General features: G+C 42.9%; 1 protein-coding gene across 4 annotated transcripts in view; it reads left to right on the top strand.

Annotated features, from left to right (window-relative positions):
- LOC119978207 (multidrug resistance-associated protein 1-like) overlaps positions 1-25,880 on the top strand; it is a 99,978-nt gene extending 74,098 nt beyond the window's left edge. For all 4 annotated transcript variants that reach the window (XM_038819642.1, XM_038819641.1, XM_038819640.1 and 1 more), the window contains 10 exons: positions 5,307-5,514; positions 8,464-8,774; positions 14,515-14,714; positions 15,148-15,274; positions 17,788-17,889; positions 18,965-19,111; positions 19,658-19,816; positions 19,941-20,107; positions 23,061-23,255; positions 25,413-25,880. In XM_038819642.1, coding sequence (XP_038675570.1) covers positions 5,307-5,514; positions 8,464-8,774; positions 14,515-14,714; positions 15,148-15,274; positions 17,788-17,889; positions 18,965-19,111; positions 19,658-19,816; positions 19,941-20,107; positions 23,061-23,255; positions 25,413-25,521 — 1,725 coding nt within the window. In that variant the 3' untranslated portion in view covers positions 25,522-25,880. The remainder of the gene's footprint in view (positions 1-5,306; positions 5,515-8,463; positions 8,775-14,514; positions 14,715-15,147; positions 15,275-17,787; positions 17,890-18,964; positions 19,112-19,657; positions 19,817-19,940; positions 20,108-23,060; positions 23,256-25,412) is intronic.
- Positions 25,881-26,364: the final 484 nt, after the last annotated feature.

The raw sequence follows: 26,364 nt of genomic DNA, 5'->3' as shown, positions 1-26,364 counted from the left end.
ACAATAAATATTATTATTATTATTCATCTTTATACCTGATCTGCCTGCATACAATCAGTGAAGGAGTTCCAAATAAATCTGAATGCTATTCTTGTCACTGTACAGTTTATGTGCATTTTTTGGGGAAAATCGTCATTATTTTAAGGGGCCATCCAGCGCCTTTCCAACCTTTTCGGAGAGATGCTGTCTAATCCCATCAACACCTGATTGATGCTGCAAATGAGATTTGTGCCAAACAGTATACTTTGCAGTGTTCTTGGAAAGGGTACTAGTATCCCAGTGGTCTCAACACTAACTTGGGAAGAAAAGCCATTTATTTCACTCTCAAATTGAAAATCGCTATTTATTACTTACCGCTACACTTATCTTCATATTTTTTTCAACTGCACAAGGTTAGTTTTGTGGAAACTAAATCTTTGACTAGCTTGGTGTTTAGCTAACAGAGTAAATTGTGTATTCATGTGTATATCATATTTTTATGACTGAGCTTAGAAGTTTACGTAAATGGAGATCTGGTTTCTTTTTCATTAGTTTATGTTGGCTGACACACAGATGGAAAAATTGTTCACGGGGACTGAGTGACATCATGAGTTAAACACTCTGGGATCCACTTCAGACCCACCGGATGAAAATGAGTCCAGTTGGCTGGCTTTAGAAATAGGTTGGGTGCAATTTCAATCCATTTCCTGCTTCGAGTAGGTGCACGTAATTAAATTGGCAGTCAGATGGAAGTCCGAGGATGGTGAAATGGGGAGGGGGGTATGTTTCCTTTAGCTATATTGAAATGAGTTTTGAGAGAGTAGAGTCTTCTATTTCTAGAATTATCTCTTATCGTGTGCTGCCTTCTTCATAGGTGTAACTTTCAAGAAAGATAGAGAATAGGAGCAGGAGTCAGACATTCGGCCCATTGAGCTGGCTCGGCCATTCAATGTGATCAATGCTGAACCTCTATTTCATCGTCATACTCCAGCTTTTGCTGATGGCAAATATATCCTTTCTTTGGTAAGGAGACCAAAACTGCACCCAGTACTCCAGGTGTGATCTCGCCAAGAATCTGTACAGCTGCATTAAGACATCCTTGCTCCTGTACTCGTGCTTTTGCAGTGAAGGCCAACGTACCATTTGCTTTCCTAACTTCTTGCAGGCTTGCTTTCAATGACCTGGTGCACCAGGGCACCCAGATCCCTTTGTACATCAACATTTCCTAAACCATTTAAACAATATCTGTCATCCTGTTTATCCAAACCAAAGTGGATAACTTTACACTTGTTCATGTTGTACTGAATCTGCCTTGATTCCTGTGGTACCCCAATAGTCACTGGCCGCCACTCTGTAAAATACCCCTTTATTCCTACTCTCCTTTCTGTCTGCTAACCAATTCTAAATCCATGCCAATATATTGCCCTCAACCCCGTGTGCTTTAACCTCTTCGTGGACTTTGTAGAAAGCTTTCTGAAAATCCAAATGCACCCCACATCTCCCTTATCCATTCTGCTGGCTATGTCTTCAAAAATCTCCAATAGTTAAAAAAAATCTGATTTCCCTTTTATAAATCCATGAAATATTTAGTTTGTGACCTGTTATTTTACTTTATAATAGATTCTAGCATATTCTGTACTACGGCTGTGAGGCTCACCGATCTGTGATTGCCTGTTTTCTCCCTCCTTTAGCAGGGTTACATTTGTTACCCTCCAATCTGCTGAGACTATTCCAGAGTCTACACAATTTTGGGGGATGACAACCAACACATGGCCACCCCATTTAGTAACCTAGAATGATTATCATGCCCTGGGGATTTATTGGCTTTCAGTCCCATTAATTTATCCACTACTTTTTTAATACCATTTCCTTTAATTGCTCCTTCTCACTAGACCATTAGTTTCGTAGCATTTCTGGGAAGTTATTTGTGTCTTCCCCTGTGAAGACCGAACTAAAGTAGTTCTGTAATTGCACTGTCATTTCCTGGTCCTCTATTATCTGTTCTCCCATTTCGGACTGTCTTTGCATACATACTTATAGAAGCCTTTTTCCGGTTTTATGTTCTTTGCAAGTTTACTCCCATATTCAATTTGTTTGTCTACTTTAATCGTCTCTTGGTCCTCGTTTGCTGAATTCTGAGCTGCTCCCAATCCTCAGGATTTGCTACTGTTTCTAGCAACCTTACATGATTCCTCTTTGGATCTAATACTAGTCTTAATTTATTTTGTTAGCCATGGTTGAACCACTTTGCCTGTTGTGTTTTTGTTCCATAAAGCAATGTTTAACTCTTGCTAATGTTGTTTGCTCAGTAGATACGCAGATTAAAGTAGCCCATGATTACTGTAGCACCCTTGTTGCATGCATGTCTAGTTTCTTGTTTAATGTTGTTCTGTTTAATGCCATCCCCTATTTTACCACGACTATTTGGAGGCCTATAGACCACTCCCACTAATGTTTTCCACCCGTTGATGCTGCTTAGCTCCTCCCAAACTGATTCTACAGCTGCATGCTCGGTCTTTTGGCTAATGTGAGTGTGAGATCAGGTGTAATGCCTGGATCTGTTATGTCTTGCTGAATTGGATTCAATTTGAATTGCTTTTGGAGCAGGCGAAGAACTGGATTAGGGGTTTGCCCCTGTCCACACTCTGAGCTCTGGCTTTGTAACTCTGATAAAGTAATTTAAAAAAAAAAAAAAAAAATATCTTATTTTGTACTATGGCCCTGTTCGCTACTAGCCCTTCTTTCCTCTGACTTTCACCTTTTCCTTTCTACTTTTCTGTCTTTAACTTCTATCTTTATTTCCTTCTCTTGTGTCTCCGTACTCTGGTTCCCATTCTGCTGCCACTCTAGTTTAAACCCTCCCCCACGATACGCGTTATATATTTCTAAATGCTCTGCTATTTATACCTTTTTTATAATGGACTCTAACATTTTCCCAATGACCGATATTAAGTACACAAGCCTATAGGATCTCTGTTTTGTCTCCCTCCCTCTTTGAATAAGGCAGTTTTCCAATTATCTGGGATATTTCCTGAATATAGGAATTCTTGGAAGTTTGCTACCAGTGCATCCACTATCTCTGTACCTACTTCCTTTAATATCCTCTGATGCAACCCACCTGGCCAGGGGATTTATCTATCTTTAGCCCCATTTAGTCATAGTCATTGATGTTTACAGCACGGAAACAGGCCCTTCGGCCCAACTTGTCCATGCCAACCAGTTTTTACCACTGAGCTAGTCCCACTTACCCGCATTTAGCCCATATCCCTCTATACCCATCTTTCTGTCTGAATGCTTTTTAAAAGACAAAATTGTACCCGCCTCTACTACTGCCTCTGGCAGCTCGTTCCAGGCACTCTCCACCCTCTGTGGAAAGCATTGGCCTCTTGGAACCTTTTGTGTCTCTTCTCCCTCACCTTAAACCTATGTCCCCTAGTTTTAGACTCCCCTACCTTTTGGAAAATATGTTGACTATCTATTTTGATTCCCTATACTTTTTTCTCTTGTGATATTGTATTTATCCCCCCTCCCACTTTTTCTTAGCCCCTTGATTATTTAGTATTTTTGGCATGCTATTAATGGCTTCCACATAAAGATTAAAGTCACCCATGATTAATGTATGACCTATTGCCCTTTTTCCATGCCGTTATTGTTTCCTGATTTACTCTCCATCCTACAGTATGGCTACTGTTTTGGGCCTATAGACTACTCCCACCAGTGTCTTCCTCCCTTCCCTCCACCCACATGGATTCTGCATTTTCCAATCAAAGATCATTTCTTGCTATTGTGCTTATTCCATCTCGTGCTAACAAGTTACCCCACCACCTTTTTCCTTTCAGCTGGTCCTCCTGAAAGTCACATACTCCTGAATATAGCTCCCAGCTTTGATCTCCGTGTAACCATGTCTCTGTAATGGCTATAAGATCATACCCGTTAACCTCACTTTGTGCTGTTAATTCACTCATTTGTGCTGAATGCCACGTGCATTTAAGTAAAAAGCCATTAATTTTGCCGTTGAACTATTTTTCCCCTTTGACCCTATTTGCTGCTTTTTTTAAATGTTTGTACGCTCTGTCCGTTCCTGTCACACACTGGGTAACATTACCTAAATAGCTGCCTTGCAATGCTGCTATCTCCTTTCACTTTGTAAGCCTACGTACCCCTCTCCAGAACCGCCCCCCCCCCCCCCCCCCCCCCCCCCCCCACCTCTATCTAGATTCAAGCCCCCTATTCCTGAGTTTGTCAGCAGGTGAGATTGGGAATAATTCTGAGATTATTACCTTTTTGAGGTCCAGCTTTTTAATTGATTTCCTTGCCTATGTCGTTGGTGCCAACATGGACTAAGCCTGGTTGTTTGCCAACAGCTCAGCAATATCCTTGATCCTGGCACCATGGAGGCGACACACCATGCTGATGTTACGTTGCAGCTGCAGAGACTCCTTTCTGTTCCCCTAACGATAGAATCCCCTGTCACTATTGCTGTCCCACTCTCTTTTATTTTCCAGTTTGACATTTTCTCAAATTATACTTTGTATAAAATCATCGCGTTTAGGTTTGGGTTTATTGTCACGTGTACCAAGGTGGTGAAAAGTATTGTTCTGCGTCCAGTCCAGACAGATCGTGCCGTCGTTGATCAAGGACTGTAAATAAGATGGTAATCCAAATGAAGCCTTCAGACAGTTAACAAAAGATTTGGAACCTCTTTGAATCATTTAACTCATTCTAAGACTAGATTGAGGAATATTTTGCCAATTACAATGTTTCTCGAAGGGAACCACACAGTCGTTATGGTTTCATCTTGTTATAAAAGTCAAGCCTTCACAAGGGCAACTGGGGGTGGCGGTACATGCTGGCCTTGCTGGTGACACTCGTATGAATTAATAAGTAGAATCAATTTCCTTATTTTTGTACGCTATGATCCCCCTTCCTCCAAATCAAAATGCTCCTTGGAAAGCATATATCTGTCTGATTAGATTGAATTGGCTTTCGGGTGGCATATATGGCAATAAAATCGATGTGCTGAGCAGTGTATCTGGGGATATGCAGGCCAATTTTATTTAATTGGATTTGAGCTTGCGCTGTGATAATAGGAACAATTTTTTTTTCTTGAAGTTTGAGATATTGCATTTTCATCTCGTAGAGGAACAAAGGAAAAAAACTTCAAATTCCTCATGTACGGTTAAGTATTTGTCAGCCTGGGGTGTAAACCATTGATCTCAAGGTTGTGAAGTAAGCAGCATTTATTCTAAGGCTTTGTATTTTCTCACTATTTGATGATCTGTTTGTATGTAATTCTGATCTTGTTTCATTTTTATTTAAATATTCAGGTAAAATTCTCTGTTTTCTGGTCATACATCAAGGCAATTGGAACCTGCATTTCTTTCTGGATTGTTCTATTCTACCTATGCCAACATATAGCCTCTTTATCTTCTAATTATTGGCTGAGTTTATGGACAGACGATCCAGTTGTTAATGGGACCCAGCAGCATACTTCACTCCGACTAGGAGTATATGGCGCACTTGGAATAATTCAAGGTTTGTAAAAATAACTTGCTTTGCAGTGTTAATATAAAGCAAGATGAAAATGTTGCTGGTTCTTAAAATATGTTGAGGACAATTAGGTGTTCCAATCTGGAAATTTGGACCACAGGTGGATTATTGGGCCTGCTATAAGAAGTTTCTTTGCACGGATTCTATTTGTAACATATATGTTGGGTTTCTATTGCAGGTAGCTGACGTCATTGGCTTTAGTTTGGATAAAACCAGAAGTAGAACATGGTGTGGAGATGCCGGCGATGGACTGGGGTGGGCACAGTAAGAAGTCTTCCGACACCAGGTTAAAGTCCAACAGGTTTGTTTGGAACCACTAGCTTTCGGAGCGCGGCTCCTTCATCAGGTGACTCGCCTGATGAATGAGCTCTGCTCCTAAAGCTAGTGATTCCAAACAAACCTGTTGGACGTTATCCTGGTATTGGAAGACTTACAGAAGTAGCACAGTTTTACATGCTCCAAAATAGTGGTAACAAATGTGGCCTTGTATATTTCGAATTGGCATCATAATAATGGATGTTCTTCAAATCTGTTGAACAGAAGTATATTAAAATAGATCATATTTGACTCTGAAATTTAAAAAAAACTCTTCCCCTGCATTCTGTCCTCTACAACACCCTCTCCACTGCAAGTCAATTGTCACTACATTTAAAATCTGTCAATCACCTGACCTCTGGTTTCCCTTCCTTTATGGCACATCTGCAGCTGTTTGTTTACTCAATCGTATCCTCCTTCGTAGCTCCATTCTTGATCAACTTTTTCCTGAGGAAGGCTTTCACTATTTCACTCCTAAATGTTCCCCCGACCATGACCCTTGACTTTACACACTCTCGTCTAAGGGAAGTGAACATGGCCATATGTGGCACACAACCTGCTTGCCATTCATCGCCAGATTTTGGTAAACCATATCAAGTTCTGCTGGATCCTCCTTTCCTTCGCCAAAACTGCATACTACCCTAGGATGATCCTCGAAAGCAAAGGTAACCACTGGCTTTCATTCTACAATAACATCCATTTCCTTAAACCCTTACTCCCTCCATCCATCCTCTTGAAAACAAATGTGAGGAGCTCATGGAATTGTTTATTATCAAGAAGGGGACTTTCCATTTAGTTGCTTCTATTACTTTCCTCCCCCGTGTTCCTCTCCCCGCCTGCCCTCCATGATAACTGCAACTTGCACCTCATTAGCGATCAAAGTTGTTTTCATCTCCAGTTACAAGCTCCATCCCTGGCCACTGCCTTAGGAGGAACCATGTCATTGACAACCCCAGTGTCTAACCCCATATCTTCTCAATCATGAAGCATGCCTGTTTCTGTCCTGATAATATTGCCCAACTTGGAATCGTAGTATCCCGACAGTGCAGAAGGAGGCCGCTCGACCCATCGAGTCTGCAATGACCCTCTGAAAGAGCACCCTACCTAGGTCTACTCCCCCATCTATCCCTGTTACCCCACCTGACCTGCACTGGACACTTGAGAGACAGTTTTTTATTATGGCCAATTTGCCTAACCTGCACATCTTTGGACTGTGGGAGGAAACCGGAGCATCCAGAGGAAACCCATGCAGGCACTGGGAGAACATGCAAACTACACACAGACAGTGACCCAAGGCCAGGATTGAACCCAGGTCCCTGGTGCTGTGATACAGCAGTGCTAACCACTGTGCCAACCCATCTCCAAAATGTTGCCTGCCTCTAACTCAGCCCATCTGTCACATAAACCCCTATCCATGCCTTTGTTACTCCGACTTGATTTACTCCACTGCTATGCTAGCAGGCCTTGAATGCTCCTTGTTTCAGCAACTTCACATTCCGATATCTGTCCTATCTTGCATTAGGTTCAGCCTGAGTTTCACCTGTGTTTGCTGATTTACATTGGCTCTCGGTACCAAATGCCTCAATTCTCTATACTAAGCCCAAGCATCGATATTTCCCTTCATTCTGAGCTTTCTCTAGCTTTACAGCTTCCCTATTTCACCTTCTCTTCTCTATACCATTTTCTTTTTGTGCCTTCAACTGCCCAGACCCCATTCCTGAATTCACTGCCGTAAACTTTTCCGCCTCCTTTAGAATCCATGTATTTGACCAAGTGTTTGGTTACCCCACTCCCCATGGCCATTCCCCAAAATGGAGACAAAGTTTTCACGCCATTGTGAACACTGTCGTGTTTCACGACTGCGTGAAACGGGCACGGGGACGGCCGATTCTGTCCCCCGCAGGCAGGAGGCCAACTAGAGCAGTTAACGCCGCTCCAGCCTCCCTTCCGGCGCCAAATGGGCGCCGCGCCAACCCATGCATGCGCTGTTGGGCCGCGCCAACCTGCGGATGCGCGGGGAACTTGTTCAGCACGCCGGCCCCAACTCAACATGGCGTCGGGGTTCAGGGGCCGGCCGCGCAGCAAAGTAGGCCCGGAGGGGGGGGGGGGGGGGGGGGGAGAAGAGAGGAGAAGAAGAAGAGAGAGGAGGAAAGAGGCCAGCTCCCTGATTGGCGGGCCCCAATCGTGCCCCCCCCCCCCCCCCCCCCCCCGGTGAAGGAGCGCTTTTCCCCGCCCCGCAGGCCGCCCCCAACCCTTGCGCAGAGTTCCCGCCGGCAGTGATCTGGGGTGAACAGCATTGGTGGGACTTTGTCGTATCCGCTTGGCCCATCTGGGCCGGAGAATCAGCGATTCCAGCGGGCAGCGCAGCGTCAAACACGCCGTCGCAAATGGTGCCGATTCGCCACACCTTGGAGAATCTCGCGCCAGCGTCGTGGCGCGGTTGTGGTGATTCTCTGGCCTGGCGTGGGGATCGGAGAATCGCGCCCTACCTGTCCTCCATTGGGCTCTTCCTTCATCTCTGAAATCTCGTAGGATGCATTTGAACATTAAAGGGGCTAAACAATCTTTGTTGCTGCTACTTGGGGATCTGCAACTGAATCTTTTGATAATCCTTTACAGGTCTTTTTGTGCTCTTTGCATCGGCGGTGATGAGTGTCGGAGGGATATCGGCTTCACGCTGGCTTCATGATCATGTGCTTTTTGATATCCTGATGTCACCAATGAGCTTTTTTGAGCGAACACCTAGTGGTAACTTAGTAAACCGCTTCTCCAAAGACATCGATACGATAGACTCTGTGATTCCAGTAGTGATTAGAATGTTCTTGGGATCACTATTTCATGTTCTTGCTTCTTGTACGGTGATTTTAGTGGCCACCCCAATGGCTACTGTGATCATTCCACCCTTGGGATTTCTCTACATATTTGTACAGGTCAGTATTAATGAAATAGTTCTGCTTAATAACATTTTTATCGGAATCATTCTTCGCAAGATCATTCAGAATTTCATGTTTCTGTCTGGTTGCCAGTTACACCGGTATAAATATGCTTTCTCTTAAGATTATTTGTTGTGCTCTGGTCAACAATAAGACTATGGGCAGCACGGCGATGCAGTGGCTAGCACTGCAGCCTCATGGCGCCGAGGTCCCAGGTTCGATCCCGGCTCTGGGTCATTGTCCTTGTGGAGTTTGAATATTCTCCCCGTGTTTGCGTGGGTTTCGCCCCCACAACCCAAAGATGTGCATGTTAGGTAGACTGGCCACGCTAAATTGTCCCTAAATTGGAAAAAATTAATTGGGTACTCTAAATTTAAAAAAAAAAAAGATTATAAGACATGGGAGCAGAATTAGGCCACTTGGCCCATCGAGTCTGCTCCGCCATTCAATCATGGCTGATATTTTCTCATCCCCATTCTCCTGCCTTCTCCCAATAACCCCTTATCCCCTTATTAATCAAGAACCTATCTGTCTCGGTCTTAAAGACACTCATCGAATTGGCCTCCACAGGTTTCTGTGGCAAAGAGTTCTGCAGATTCACCACACTCTGGCTGAAGAAATTCCTCCTCATCTCTGTTTTAAAGGATCCTCCCTTTAGTCTGAGGTGGTGATCTCTGGTTCTAGTTTTTCCTACAAGTAGAAACGTCCACTCTATCCAGGCCTCACAGCATCCTGTGAGTTTCAACAAGATCCCCTCTCGTCCTTCTAAACTCCAATGAGTACAGACCCAGAGTCCTCAAATGTTCCTCATACAACAAGTTCTTCATTCCAGGAATCATTCTTATGAACCTCCTCTGGTCCCTTTTCAAGGCCAACACATCCTTCCTTAGAAATGGGGCTCAAAACTGTTCACAATACTCCAAATGGGGTCTGACAAGAGCCTTATACAGCCTCCGAAGGACATCCCTTCTCTTGTATTCTAGCCCTCTTGGCATGAATGCTGACATTGCATTTGCCTTCTTAACTGCCGGCTGAACCTGCACATTAACCCTAAGAGAATTGTGAACAAGGGCTCCCAAGTCCCTTTGTGCTTCTGCTTTCCGAAGCATTTCCCCATTTTAGAAAATAGTCTGTGCCTAAGTTCCTCTTTCCAAAGTGCATAACCTCACACTTGTACACATTGTATTTCATTTGCCACTTCATTGCCCACTCTCCTAGCTTGTCCAAGTCCTTCTGCAGCCCCCTTGCTTCCTCAATACTACCTGTCCCTCGACAGATCTTTGTATCATCTGTAAACTGAGCAACAGTGCCTTCAGTACCTTCCTCCAGATCATTAATGTATATTGTGAACAAGGTGTGGTCCCAGCACAGACCCCTGATGCACACTATTAGTCACCAGCTGCCATCCTAAAGACCCCTTTATGAAATGAAAATCGCTTATTGTCACAAGTAGGCTTCAAATTAAGTTACTGTGAAAAGCCCCTAGTCGCCACATTCCGGCGCCTGTTCGGGGAGGCTGGTACGGGAATTGAACCGTGCTGCTAGCCTGCCTTGGTCTGCTTTCAAAGCCAGCGATTTATCCCAGTGTGCTAAACCAGCCCCTTAATCCCCACTCTCTGATTCTGCCACTCAGCCAATCCTCTATCCATGCCAGGATCTTTCCCTGCATACCATGAGCTCTTAACAACGTTCTGCAGCTACTGAATATGTGAGTTTTGTTGCGAATCTGCAAATCTATTCACTGTGGACATGTTTCAATGTCGGTGAGAGCTGCTCAGAAGAGGAAATGGAAAGACAAAAGGAATTCCATGACAGCTCTGTGGTCTTGAAGCCACGGAATGCTAGCTCTCTTGGTAGTACAAAAAAAGTAATTTGGTGCATAGTGTGACATTGAAGCATAGATTCCCTACGTGCAGGAGGAGGCCATTCGGCTAATCAGGTCTGTGGCGACCCTACTTGGGTCCAATCCCTGCAACCTGACTTAACTTTTGGACACCTTTTTTTATCATGGCCAAGCCACCTAACCTGCACATCTTTGGACTGTGGGAGGAAACCGGAGCACCCGGAGGAAATCCACGCAGACACGGGGAGAACATGCAAACTCCACACAGCCACCCAAGACCGGATGCTTGGCTCTATGAGACAGGTGTGCTAATCACTGTGTCACCGTGCTGCCCCGTACAACCATCCATAGTACAACAATATCATTTTCTAAAATTTGGTTTTAAGTCTGCAATCACAGATGAGTAAAAATATTTTCTGAAGTGACAAATCACAAACTGCCTTTCAGTCTCAAATCCACTGCAAAGCAGACCTGCTGGCAGTCTAATTATTATAGATATTAATAGAGAACAGAATTTTTTTTTTTTTTTAAAGCCTGCCCAAAATTACTGAAGTTGGGGCAAAGAATTTAGCAATTAATTAATTAATGCATGCCTCTCAAACCTGGTGGATATTGAAAAGCAAGAGTGGTATGCACCATCCAATGCAGGTTGTCAGGCTTGACCATTGGCTGTTTTGTTTCTGCTGGTACCGGTTATTTAACATACAACATTCTGAGTAAAACTAGTTAGTTCTAACTAGATTAACTATTGACCATAGGTGGCATCTAGTGATGTTAGCTCCACGCCAGCACTGTGCATGCTGGTTATTTAAAAATACAGATAGCTTCTATTATACAGTTAATAAAAGCAAATTACTGCGGATGCTGGATTCTGAAACGAAGGAGAAAATGCTGGAAAATCTCAGCAGGTCTGGCAACATCCGTGGGAAGAGATAAGAGCTAACGTTTCGAGTCCGATGACTCTTTGTCAAAGCTTCATTGGACTCAAAATGTTAGCTCTTTTCTCTCCCTACAGATGCTGCCAGAGCTATTGAGATTTTCCAGCATTTTCTCTTTTGTTTCTATTATACAGTTTCAGATCATAAACTCTTGTCTTCTACAGCGCAGTTTGAAGAATTGAGTCTGATTTTAACTGCTCACTCATCCCAAATAAATCTGCATTAGAAAAATAGAGGCAGAATGCCATCCTCTATGATCAGGAATTCTGTTGCAATGCTACCATTTAAATTACATTAAGGGTCTCGTGGCTGTTGCTGATTGTACATTAGGCACTTTCCTCAAGGCAATAATCGCACTTTAAACAAGCGTTGCCATCTTTTTAATGAAGAAATTATAGTTGCAATTACATGATCATGTATCATTCTACCCAATTATATTGGCAGCAATTGGTAAGAGGTTATATATTTAATGTATGTCACATTCTTGGGTTTCATAGGCTGGACATAAAGATGGAAGACATGTTTCTGAAGCAGGTAGAAAAAAAACAAAAATACTTTGATTCTAACAATCGCCTTGGTCATCCTGATAAATGATAAATCCAGTGATTTATTTTTCTTTTTTGAAGCACTCCATTTAATGCATGAATAATTAATTTCACAATCTTATTCAAATGAAAATTAATTAATCTTTTCAAGATTGGTACACTTTGAAAATCCTCCCAATATACATTACAAAAATTCAAAGGGAAACCACCAGTTTTGCTCTTCTGTTTGGAATACAAGGCAGTGAAAACAATTAGGAATTCAGGTTCATGTTATTAGTTCGTTTAATGGTAACCTAGGAGCAGGATTGAGCAATTCCGATCTCAAACCCACTCCGCCATTCAATACAATCATGGCTGATCCCATCGCTGCCTCAACTCCACTTTCCTGCCCGCACTCCATGTCCCGGCACCCACTCCACTCTCGGGGGAGTGAATTCAACAGATTAACGACCCTTTGAGAGAAGTGATTCCTCCTCTTCTCTTGTTTTAAACCTGATTAAATTCTAAATTTTTAAACCTCATGTACAAGTTACTCTGGTTATTTGGCTCAGCTACTCGTCTCCCATCTGGTTTAAAGAGAGGATGACTTTCCTCTTTGGTAATTCCAACAATACTGCTGTAACTTAAAAAAATTAAAAATGCAAAAATATGGTGTGGATATTTTAAATGTTTTACAATATCTCAAGAATACCGGATAAATTCGAAAGGCATTTTTAGCTTTTTCGAATGCTCAATAATTGCAGAGATCACATAGAGAAATTTTATTGGGTTTCAAAAGTGATGCCAATTAACTTACGCTGGACGGCTGGTTTGTGATGTGGATCGATGTCAACAGCGTTTGGTTTTGACTTCAACTGGCTTGGATTTTATTTGCAGGTAGCACCCTCCTTGCATAAGTTGTGCTGGTCCTTTTATTTTGCTGGTAGTTTCTGGGGTCAGAAGGTCTAGAGGTCCTTGGTCCGATGTTTTGTAAAGAGTTTAGACAATGACAGTCATGAAGTTCATCAGGGTAACTGCCTATAACCGTGCCTCCCGGCAAATTCACCATCTGACGTTTCCAGACTTGGCCAATCTGTAGGCCAGATGACTTCATCCATTTTTAAGTCTGTCCTTGCTTAGGAAAATTTATTTTAAACGTTTCAATATATGTCTGACTATCCAATGAAATAAAGATTAATATTCCACATGGACATGACACGTTATTGTGACCGTACAGCCAGGGTTTAGGCAGACTGGCTCTCGTACACAGAGACAAAAACTAATATCCCATTATGAACATCCTAAAGATCCTTCAGCACCTCAGATTTTATTAGCTAAGAGACTAAAGCCCAACAAGTTTGCATCACATTCAGGTATTGAGCTGAAAACAGTTGGGGGCTTTTAACGCCCGGATGTAAATATGTGCATGTTGGGTTTTCTAATTATTGTCTTTCTCCTTCGTCCGTCTGAATTTGGTCTGGAAGGCTGCCAATTAGATATGGGCTTTGATTTCCCTTTGTTTATTGGAGGCAGTACTAGCAATAACATTGTGTGAAAGTATTGGGAATCTGAAAGGAAAATGCAATTGGGTAGAGAGGCAAATAGCTGCAGTTCCCCATTAGAAGTTTTTGACTTGATCTTTCTGCAAGGCAGGTGTTGGAGGCCTCCAGTACCACCCTCCTATTCTGTAGCCCCTCTCGGGGTACAGTACTTTTGGAGTAGTGAGTCCACATTAGATCAGGGAGACACTCTGGAAACAAATGTTGATCTTCAAAGAAATTTCACTCTTAGCAAATGGCAGCTAACCATCGATAACATCCTAAATGGGGATAAAATATAAATCTAATCAGAATGAAGATACAGGGCTGAATGACCTACTGCTTTTCCTCTTTTTACTTCACAATGCTCAATTCAAATAATGCAATCTGGATTTGTACTATAGCCATCATGTGCACAATTGTTTTCTAAAACTGACCGTTTACCAATGAGTCTGTTGTACTGCTGTAGCTCTCGTGAACCGGAAGTGAAGATGGGGCTGGTTTAGCACAGGACTAAATCGCTGGCTTTTAGAGCAGGCCATGGCAGGCCAGCAGCGTGGGCTTAATTCCCATACCAGCCTCTCCGAACAGGCGCCGGAATGTGGAGACTAGGGGCTTTTCACAGTAACTTCATTTGAAGCCTACTCGTGACAAGAAGTGATTTTCATTTCATTTTTTTTCAAGATATGATGGGAAGCAGTGGGGAAGGAAAGTTTGCTGTTAAGTCAGATTTAAAGGAGCGGACATGGGCATTACTTCCTGTGGCAAATCTAGATTGAGGGTTTGTGGTAGAGATGTGACCAATTTTGTTTAATTAAAACAAAAATTATTCTTGTTTTTATTTTTGAGGCAACAATTATATTTTAACTCAGTGATGCCTTTTTCTATCTTTAGAGATACTATGTGGCTACCTCACGTCAGTTGAAAAGGTTAGAATCAGCCAGCAGATCACCCATATTTTCAAACTTCAACGAAACCCTGCTTGGTGTCAGTACTATCCGAGCTTTTGGAGAGGAAGACCGTTTTATATACCAGAATGACTCCAGGGTGGACGAAAACCAGAAAGCTTATTACCCCAGTATTGTTGCCAACAGGTAATTTAATCCAGGGCTGGCTTCTCCAGTCCCACAGCCACATGTTTCTCGATGGTGCGCCATTCGCTGGCGGCGCGATTCACTACTCCTGGCGCTTGTCAACGGGATTTCCCATTAAAGCCACTCCACGCCGTCCGGAACCCCGAGGGCGGGGGTGCGCTGCCGGCAGGAACAGGGAATCCCAATGGCTGGAAAATTCTGGCCACAATGTTCCTGCACTAATACATTTGAGTAATTTTGCATCGCTATTAAGGAAATGTAGAAGGTCTAAAAAGTGGGATTCACGTGAATGCGCGAGTTCAATTAGTCTTGACCGTCAAACCAGATTTAATGTAGAATGCTCCAAATCACTCGCGGGAGCAGGAGAGCTAGTTTGATCAATTGCACAATCATTAGATTTACTATTTCCTTTATCTTGTTAACATCCCACCAGGTGGTTGGCTGTCAGGCTGGAGTTTGTTGGCAATTGTATCGTACTTTTTGCTGCCCTGTTTGCAGTGGCTTACAGAGATGCAGTCAGTCCAGGGATTGTTGGGTTGTCCATATCATATGCCCTGCAGGTATGGAGAAATACATTTATGATTTTAAATATTTATACCATTACTCAATTGAACTGCATTGTAGCTGACATATTTTCTTCAGTAATCATAGTCTGTTCCTGTTTACATAAAAGTTATAGAACTAGAGCAGTGACTGCCGTTGACATCATAGAATGACAGAATTTACAGTGCAGAAGAAGGCCATTCGGCCCATCGAGTCTGCACCGGCCGTTGGAAAGAGCACCCTGCCTAAGCCTCCACCCTATTCCCGTAACCCGACCTAACCCTTTTTTTTGGACACGAAGGGCAATTTAGCATGGCCAATCCACCTAACCTGAACATCTTTGGATTGTGGGAGGAAACCGGAGCACCCGGAGGAAACCCACGCAGACACTGGGAGAACGTGCAGACTCCGCACAGACAGTGACCCAAGCCAGGAATTGAACCTGGGACCCTGGAACTGTGAAGCAATTGTGCTAACCCTCAAGGCAGCACTTGGGTGAGTGAGGCATCAAGGAGCTCGAGTAAAACTGAAGTCAATGTGAATCCGGGAGAACACACTCTCTCCACTGGTTGGAGTCGTACCTAGGGCAAAGGAAGATGGTTATGGTTGTTGGAAGTAAATCCCAGGACATTGTTGCAGAGGTTCCTCCGGGTTCTATCCTCAGCCTAATCATCTTCAGCTGTTTCATCAATGACCTTCCCTCCATCATAAGGTTCGTGCAATGTTCAGCACCATTTGTGATGACTCAGATGCTGAAGCGGTCTGTGTCCACATGCAGCAACACCTGAACAATACCCAGGCTTGCACTGATGAGTGGCAAGTTACAGTCGTGCGGCAATGACCGTCTCCAACAAGAATGAACCTCGTCACCTCGCCTTGACTTTCAATGGCATTATCATTGCTGAATCCCCCAGTATCAACATCCTGGGGGCTACCATTGACCAGAAACTGAACTGGACCAACCATACAAATATTGTGGCGACAAGGGCATGCCTGAGATTGGGAATTCTGCGGAGTGTAACTCCTCTTCTGATTTCTCCAAAATCTGTCCACAATCTCCAGGGGTGAAGTCAAGAGTGTGGTGGTATACTGTCCGCTGGACTGGATGAGTGCAGCTCCCAACGACACTGACGAAGCTCGACGCCATCCAGGACAAAGCAGCCCTCTTCATTGACACCAAATACAAGATGCAATGCATCAACTCTCCTTTGAAAGCATATTCCAAACCTGTGACCTCTAGAACCTTGAAGGACAATGGCCGCAAACATATTGGAACCCCACCTGGAGGTTCCCTGCCAGCTACTCACCATCCTGACTTGGAAATATATCTCCGTTCCTTCACCGTCTCTGGGTCAAAATCCCAGAATTCCCTCCCTAACAGCACAGTTGGTGTACCTGCATCACACAGACTGCAGCGGTTCAAGAAGACGGCTCATCACCACCTTCTCGAGAGCTATCCAGAATGAGCAATAAATGCTGACCCAGGCAACCACTCTACACCTGCTGAATGAATAAAAAGTTTTAAATTTCTCTACCCTTTTATGCTGATCAGTTTAACCAGCTGTACGTTTTGTGTTTTTATTTCATTTTACCTTGTTGCTGCTGGCAAGCCCACATTTGCTGTCCATTTCTTCTAATTGGCTTAAGGTGGTGGTGTGACTGGTGTCCCCACATCATTGCTGCTCTTGTCCTTGCTGGTGGAGGTTGCTGGCAATGTAACCATGGCAAGTTGCTGCGGCCAGGGTATACCAGTGAAAGAGGAGAATAATGGGCCTGTTGACAGGTGCCAATTGAGCAAGCTGCACTTTCCTGAATGGTGCCCAGCCTTTTGAGCACCATGGTGGGGCTGCTGAACAGGCAAGGTGCAGGGACAATTCTATTCTGCTTTTGTATTGAGATTTCTAGATGGTGGAAAAGCTTTGTAGGGGTGAGGCCCAGTCTCTGCTGTTGCACTGATGCAATCTAATGGAGTTGTGGATTTTTAAAAATATACCTCTTTTTGGAGTTGTAAGTGAAAGTGAAAAATACTTTCCTGCCCTGAAGCAAAGTACAACTATTCCAATGGACCTTTTTGTTAAAGTAACCAACTCAATGTCACATGATAGCTTTCAGTAACAAGAATATCTCGAGAGATCATCTCACTTGGCAAATGGGACAGATTGCATGACTTTTGTCTTGCAATTAGATTGTGAGCAAAGTGTTGGAAAATATTTTGTTGCGTTACATATGGCCTCCATATTAGATTGTGTTTAGTTTGATTCATGTACATCTTTTAAATAAATAAATTGTAGATTCTAACTTTTACTTTTTGAAGCAATTTCCATCAGATTTATCATTTGACAATTAAACAGATGGGTGCCCCCCCCCACCCCGTTCCCCAGATCAAGACCGAGCTAGATTTTTGTAGAGCAAAATGATCACAGGATGTAAATGATTGGTTCAGATCAGCCATTGACAAATTGAAATGGTAAACAGGGTCAATAGACTGAATGCTCTACTCTGTCCCTAAGAATGTCTCGTTGTTGTTTAGATAACATCAACATTAAACTGGCTGGTGCGCATGACTTCTGAGGTAGAAACCAATATTGTTGCAGTGGAAAGAGTGCAAGAGTATTCCGTCACTTCCAAAGAGGTAAGATTCAAACTCTGAAATAAAGCCGATCTGTCCTCTGCAATTGCAGGTCTTTGGTTTGGAACACGAAACTCGTTTTGCACACCAAGGTGTCAAAATATTAAATGTATAGAATTCAGATTGTTTACATAAGCCTGGGTCCCTCACCTGTTTAGATTGATGGGGCGGGGCATGGGTGCCCTGCAAACACTAATGGCAGGACCACAGTTCCTGGAGTCCTGCTCACTGACCAGATTCATTGCCTGGGCGTTGAGTGGCTGCTCAGATCTTGGCTGCAGGCGATTAGTTTTTGGGTCTCCCTCCCTAACAGCACTATGGGTGCACACACTTCCGGGACTACAGCAGTTCCAAGAAGCTAGCTCACCACCCTCTGAAGGGCAACCAGGGGATGGGAAATCCATGTTGGCTCAGCGACATCCACATCCCATAAATTAATATTTGAGAAAAAAATGTTGCAGGTATGTATCTGTTGGAATGGCTTCCCCGACCTCAGTAAGTGAGTGGAGGGTTAGCAGAGAAATTGAGCCTGCTGACTGGAGGAGTGCTTTGGATTCTCTCAGTCAGCAGGTGGAGGGTTTGGGGCTTGGAAATTTCCTTGAGGTTGAGGGGAGAGAGGGAGAAAGAGGTACAAATGCTGCTCGAATGGCGCCTGCTCTGCTCTGTCCCACAGGCAGCACAAACAGGAGGAAGGTTTGTATACATACCTCAGCTGCTTCTGGCCAGTCCCTACCAGGCAGCAATCGGGATGTCCCCTGACCCGACGTTTATATTATTTGTACATCTCAAGTACACCTCAGAATGCTTTTTAGCAGAAACCTCCTTGATGGCATTAATTGCTGCAATTACTATTTTATTGCAAAACTGAAAAACTTCACAAACTTTATTCAGCGACTTGAGAGAAAGTGATTAATAAAAAACATTTTGAGCCATATTGTCTTCCACTTATTTCACCAAAAATTTGATGATAAAAGGCTTCGACATAGAGCCGTATGTATGCATTATGTAAGAATATTTTGACAATTATATTTATTGGAAATTGTTACAATTCCGACTTTTAAAAAAAAATCCCACATAGGCACGTTGGGTTATTCACAACAATCGACCACCTAAAACTTGGCCTTCGGAAGGAAAGGTCGAATTTGTGAACTATGCATTACGGTATAGAGAAGATCTTGACTTTGCCCTGAAGGACATAACTGTATCCATAAACGGAGGCGAAAAGGTCAGTGGTAGAACTCTGATGACCAGTACAAAAGGTACAAAAGTTGGTGCACATGCTTATAAAGGTTATTGACTGTAGACATTATTGCAGAATGGGCTACTCCAGATTTTATGATTATTGATTTCACTCCACTGTTCATTTTTTAACACCTAAATATTCCTTGAATCATGCAAAATTGTGTCAATTTCTACTTTGCATTAATGAAACTTTAGTGTACATCCTGCTGAAAATGGTTAGGTTTTGGGACAATTTTGCAGAAGATGTCTGCAGCTTGATGAGTAGAGTTACAATGTGCATCATGACCGATTACATGTCCGTATCAATTACCATCATATTAATTTGTAGATACGTTTGACGGCATTTTCCAGCCTTGTCCGGGGGGTGGGGGGGAGGAGGGGGCGTTGCAAGCAACAACAGAAAATTTGCCGTTCCAACCAAAACTCTATTCACCCTCGGCGACATGGGAAAATCCCAACCATGAGCGAGAACAGAAGATTTTTGTGTTTTTTAAATTTCCTCGGAAATCTTGTACCTTTTCTTCCATAGATTGGAATAGTTGGAAGGACAGGAGCAGGAAAATCTTCTTTTGCCCTTGGCCTGTTTCGAATAATTGAACCTGCTGAAGGACAAATCTATATTGATGGAATTGACATTGCAAAAATAGGCCTTCATGATCTCAGGTTTCAGATTACTATTATACCTCAGGTATGTACGAAATGCAGTCTGATTTTATTTGAAGTGTAATTATATTTTTGTGTGTCTGATCTACAGAGTATAATACTGTAAGTCTTAACAACTGATCAAGTGTAATATGAACTTAATTAATTAGGACCCAGTATTGTTCTCTGGTTCACTTCGGATGAATTTGGATCCCTTTGATCAGTACTCTGATGCAGGCTTGTGGAAAGCCTTGGAACTGGCTCACCTGAAAACATTTGTGTCTGGTCTTCCTCACAAATTGAATCATGAATGTTCTGAAGGAGGAGAGAATCTCAGGTAAAATGCAAACATGTGCTTTAACATTGTAATGTATAAATTAATTCTGCCCAAATTGTTTTGAATGAGACAGTTTATTAAGCGAATGCAGCTGAATAAAACATGTACCTTTTTGATCTTTCCTGAAACCAAGCAACTAGACTTCAATTTATAAATCCAATTTGTTAAATCCTGTGGAAAATCTGGTGATAATGTAATAACGGTAGAACAGGTTTTGATTGTTTGGTAGCCACTTCTGATTTCTTGTATTTGTTTTTTAAAATAAGTTTGCATCACCGAGTCCAGTTCCTTTTTAAAAAAAATAAAATAAAATTTTGCAAATTGTAAAGTGATTCCGGGTTTAACTCCCAAGTTGCGCGCATGGTAGTATAGTGGTTAGCACTGTTGCTTCACAGCTCCACTGACCCCGGGTTCGATTCCCGGCTTGGGTCACTGTCTGTGCGGAGTCTGCACGTTCTCACCGTGTCTGCGTGGGTTTCCTCCGGGTGCTCCGGTTTCCTCCCACAAGACGTGCTTGTTAGGTGAATTGGTCATTCTGAATTCTCCCTCCGTGTACCCGAACAGGTGCCAGAATGTGGCGACTAGGGGCTTTTCACAGTAACTTATTTGCAGTGAAGCCTACTTGTGACAGTAATAAAGATTATTATTATTGTTAAACAAACTCAACATTATGTTATGCTTGAAGATGTGACATAAAAGCTCACTAACGTACTGTTTCTAATGTGTCCGTATCTTTGCCGATTGCCCATGGTGATGTTCATAGTCACTGTTTTAAGTCTTGTTTATAAAATTCAGCTGCAAAATTCTTTATAGGCAAGCTGTTGTACTTTTTGATGATTGCTAAGAGAGGAGATGTTGATGCTTTTCATCTTGCACACATCCCGGACAAGAAAACCAAGACAAAGGGGAAGTAGGCTGGTTTAGCACACTGGGCTACATCGCTGGCTTTTAAGGCAGACCAGCAGCATGGTTCAATTCCCGTACCAGCCTCCCCGAACAGGCGCCGGAATGTGGCGACTAGGGGCTTTTCACAGTAACTTCATTGAAGCCTACTCGTGTCAATAAGTAATTTTCATTTCATTTTCATATGTCCTGTAAGACCATTAGATCATAAGACATAGAAGCAGAATTACACTGCTCCTCCATTCAATCATGGCTGATATTTTCTCGTCCCCCATTCTCCTGCCTGCTCTACATAACCCTTGATCCCCTTTATTAATCAAGAACTCTGATTTTAGGTTTTTCCTACAAGTGGAAACATCCTCTCCACGTCCACTCTATCCAGGCCTCGCAGTATTCTGTAAATTTCAATAAGATCCCCCCCCTCATTCTTCTAAGCTCCAACGCGTACAGACCCAGAGTCCTCAACTGTTCCTCATACAACAAGCTGTTCATTCCAGATAATTCTTGCGAACCTCCTCTGGATCCTTTCCAAGGCCAGCATATCTTTCCTTAGATGCGGGCCCAAAACTGCTCACAATACTCCAAATGGTGTCTGATCAGAGCCTTGTACAGCCTCAGAAGTACATCCCTGTTTTTGTATTCTAGCCCTCTTGACATGAATGCTAACCTTGCATTTGCCTTCCTAACTGCCGACTGAACCTGCACATTAACCTTAAGAGAATCAAGGGGCAGCACGGTGACGCAGTGGTTAGCACTGCTGCCTCGCACAGAGGTCCCAGGTTTGATCCCAGCTCTGGGTCACTGTTCGTGTAGAGTTTGCACATGTTTGTGTGGGTTTCGCCCCACAACCCAAAGATGTGCAGGTTAGGTGGATTGGCCATACTAAATTGCCCCTTAATTGGGAAAAATGAATTGGGTGCACTAAATTTTTTGTTTTAATAACCTTAAGAGAATCGTGAACAAGTACTCCCAAATCCCTTTATGCTTCTGCTTTCCGAAGCATTTCCCCAATAAGAAAATAGTCTTTGCCTAAATTCCTCCTTCCAAAGTGCATAACCTCACACTTTTCCACATTGTATTTCATCTGCCACTTCATTGCCCACTCTCCTAGCTTGTCCAAGTCCTTCTGCAGTCCCCTTGCTTCCTCAATACTACCTGTCCCTCGACAGATGTTTGTATCATCTGCAAACTTAGCAACAGTGCCTTCAGTTTCTCCTTTCAGATCATTAATGTAAGAGAGGAGAGAGCTGATTGCACTCCGATTGGTAGAAGTATCCAGTTGCTAGAAACGTGGCTATGGAGAATGCACCAGTTGCTGATAACTGCCAAGCATTGTTTGAAATTTAAACCAGGCAGCTTTACCCTGATTGGTCAATGCATTGCACTGGGGAATGAATCAGCAAATGACTGTCACTTATTATGTTCAGCTAAAAAAGGCGCAATGTGTATACATGTTCTTTCTGTCTGCAAAGAACCGAACCCTGTGTATTAATGCGCAGCTTCCAGTTTTTTTTGTGATTAAATGTACATAATCCAAATGCCTGATCTCTCCTGACTCTTAAAGAACAACAGCAGAAGGTTGGATTGGGAAACTAATCTGGGGTGATTACACTCTTCCCCCTCCCCTGAAGCCGTACATCAATAAAATGGAGAAATTGCCATGATATACATCACTCTGTATTGTGTTTCATGGCACATAATAGATACATGCCTGTCCACTTTGAGGGAACCGAATAAATTGGTAATTTGTTTCCTCCACCATTCCACCAATGTCAATGTGCTGAATCGATTTGATCTAAAAGTTGTTTGTTTTTTTTTTGCAACTCTTGGGCTGAAGTTGCAGTGGATGACCGGGAAAAAGTTTCAGGAAATTCTCCACCATCTCTGTTGGCGTTTTTAAATCTTCCCTACCAAGTATTTTAAACTCGAGCCAAAAAAAATAATTTTGGTCAGAAAGGCGTAGCTTATTTTAAATTCTGAATATGGATCACAGCGCGGCACTGCATGGAAAAAAGAATGAAGTAAGAGATGAACTGTTTTGTGATTTCAGTGTTGGACAGCGCCAGCTGCTCTGTTTAGCACGGGCTCTTCTTAGGAAATCTAAAATACTAGTTCTTGATGAAGCTACAGCTGCTGTGGATCTAGAAACAGACGAGCTCATCCAGTCAACAATAAGAAACCAGTTTGCTGAATGTACGGTTCTCACAATAGCACATCGTCTCAAAACCATTATTGATTATACACGGTAAATATAACGTTCAGCTTGAAATCTGTGATTCATCTCATCTCTCTGGAGTTTGTTGGATAATTGCGTCCATGTTGTCTGATGTCAAAGGCAGGAAATTTAACAAACGCTTTAGCCTGTGCATGTACAATCCGATAGGATTTGTCCAGTCGGTCCTTGGCCATCTTTTGCAACTTTGCTGCAATCACATCATTGGATTCCAATCTGCATATTTAAATAAGGACTCTGTTGGCTCCTCTGTTGTGTGTCCTCCTCGGTTGCTGAGAACAACAGGTTATTATTGAAGCCTGAGGGATGGTGAGGTCTATCCCCGGGCTAGTTTTAGCTCCCTACATGCTCTGTTTGCGCCAGGTGAACTTGGGTTAAAATCAAGGGAGATGCAGTTGACTCCTGATTATTAGAAGTCAGTTTTTATATTGCTGGAATTATCCAATTATTTGAATGAATCAACAAAGATAACAGTGCATAACTGAGCCCTTTGAATTCAGCTGACTTTTTTATAACGTGGGTAGCAATGTGCTGATTCATACTTCCAATTCTCCTGGAAGCAAGTTCCAGTCTCAGTGGCCGCCAATGGAAGGTTATGGAATCTGGCACGTGCTTCCTCTGTGGGGTAGATTTGGGAAACTTTGGCAAATCTATTTAATAATTGACAAAGTGTCATTGCAAAAGCACGTGAACAAGCTTGCAGGATAAAAAAGTGTTCTTTGAGCAGTGGGGTGGCACGGTAGCACAATGGTTAGCACTGATGCTTCACAGTGCCAGGGTCCCAGGTATGATTCCCGGCTTGGGTCACTGTCTGTGAGGAGCCTGCATGTTCTCCCCGTGTCTGCATGGGTGCTCCGGTTTCCTCCCACAAGTCCCGAAAGACGTGCTGTTGGGTGAATTGGACATTCTGAATTCTCCCTCTGTGTACCCGAACAGGTGCCGGAATGTGGCAGCTAGGGGCTTTTCACAGTAACTTCATTGTGGTGTTAATGTAAGCCTACTTGTGACACTAATAAAGATTATTAAGTGAAATCCTCAAAATTTTATTCTTGTAAATATGTTTTCAAAAGTCCTAGTGAGAGGGCGGCATGTGGCGCAGTGGTTAGCACTGGAGCCACGGCGCTGAGGACCTGGGTTCGAATCCCGGCTCTGGGTCAGTGTCCATGTGGAGTTTGCACATTCTCCCAGTGTCTGCGTGGGTCTCGCCCCCACAACCCAAAGATGTGCAGGATAGGTGGATTGGACCACGCTAAATTGCCCCTTAATTGGAACAAAAATAATTGGGTACCCTAAATAAGTCCTAATGTGATGTATTCTGATGGTTATTGCACTGATAGATATGATTCACTCTTGGGAATCAAATGTCTTTATTCCACAACATGCATAATAAGTAGTAAATTATTCTATTTTAGACATCCACAACTGATTATTGAGCTGCTGTTTATCGGTTGTTCTTCCGCTTAGAAGTTAAAACAGTTGACGGTAAAATAGCCCGGCCAGATTAATCCCATGGTTTCTGCCTTCGCAATGGGATCGAAACAAAGCCAGCACATGGGCCAATTCAGATTCAGCAGATGATGTCTTGTTGTTTTACTTTAACACAATGGGAACAAAAGTGAAGCAACACCACCATCTGGTGGGAGGAGTCCTCTAAACAGAAGGAACAGGAATGTGACGCTTTGCTGTGCCTGAAGTGAGGTGAAGCTACACCTATCCGGTATTCATGGCATAAAACAAATGGAAGGTTGATGCTGCACCAGCTGCTTTATGGTTCCCTGGGTGTGATGCTCCAGGCACAACAGTCTGGGATTCACTTTGCAGGGTGCTGTGGCATAGTATGTGAACTTTGCAATCTACGAACTGACAGCCTGTAGCAGAATGAGTTAATGGTGAAACTTGTGTGAACGTTCTCGATTGGTATTCAAAGTAATTATTTTAAAATGTTCCCAATTCTGTTCCCCATATCATCTAAAACAGTGCTTTTACACAGCTGTTCAGACATGTTGGTAGCCCTAGAAATGTTGTTCTGGTGTCCACACTGCTGACGGACATGGGCAAACAGTGTAGGGCCCAACACTCCTAACAGGGGGGAATAAAATATCATTTACTGTGGCTAATATTTATGGGTATTTTGCTGAAATCCAGAGTGTTTTCTTTTTGTTTTTTCAGGATTATGGTTCTGGACAGGGGCCGGATTGTAGAGTTTGACACTGCACCGCAGCTACTCCACAGAAAAGGAGCTTTCCACAAAATGGCGGTGGACTCTGGCATTTTGTAGTATCTATTTATATTTTCAGATTTGCCTCAAATTGGACTTGCCCGACACTGTGTTGGACCGAAACACGAATGTAAAATCTTTCAAGTTGGCAATTGGCAGGAGTTTTGTACAAGACAAAAATATTTTCATATACCACTTTTTTATAGACTTGTTTTTTTTTTTGTCCCCCTTCAAGGTGATAACGTTCTTCCTTATTTAAGTATTTATAGTACCTATAAATATGCAAATCTAAACGGGTGCAAGGCATCACAATGTTCAATTTGTAGTGCATTATAGTGCTGCATTTATTTTTGACAGTTGTGTTAATGTGAATATTAAAAATCATGAGATATTAATAAAAAAATTGCTAGGTGACTGAATTTGAACATTTCGTCATTCTATCATTACGAGTAGATCTTTCTGTCGCATTGCTCTTGGGTATTCAAAGACCTATGGTCCATTTTTGCTGATTACTACCATCACACAGTGACCTAATTGTATTATTGACCTGTTCTACGATTTAAACCTGTAAGTTAACTGATACTCCTATAAAGCACATATGATGTGTGGTAAAAATGTTACATGCTGCTGGTGCTGAAGGGTACAGGCCTTAATGACATGGCTGTAATGTTATTTACCTGAGATAAAGCAATTTTGTTTGTACCCTCATTCACATCCCTGACAAACTAAATACCTTTTATGGGCGGCACGGTGGTGCAGTGGTTAGCACTCTCAGTGCCAGGGACCCGTGTTCAATTCCGGCTTTGGGTGTCTGTGTGGAGTTTACACATTCTCCTCGTGTCTGGGTTTCCTCCGGGTGCTCCGGTTTCCTCAGACAGGTGCCAGAGTGTGGTGACTAGGGGC

Source organism: Scyliorhinus canicula, chromosome 15, assembly GCF_902713615.1.
Source record: "Scyliorhinus canicula chromosome 15, sScyCan1.1, whole genome shotgun sequence".
NCBI lineage: Eukaryota > Metazoa > Chordata > Chondrichthyes > Carcharhiniformes > Scyliorhinidae > Scyliorhinus > Scyliorhinus canicula.
This window is presented reverse-complemented; position numbering and strand designations above follow the sequence as displayed.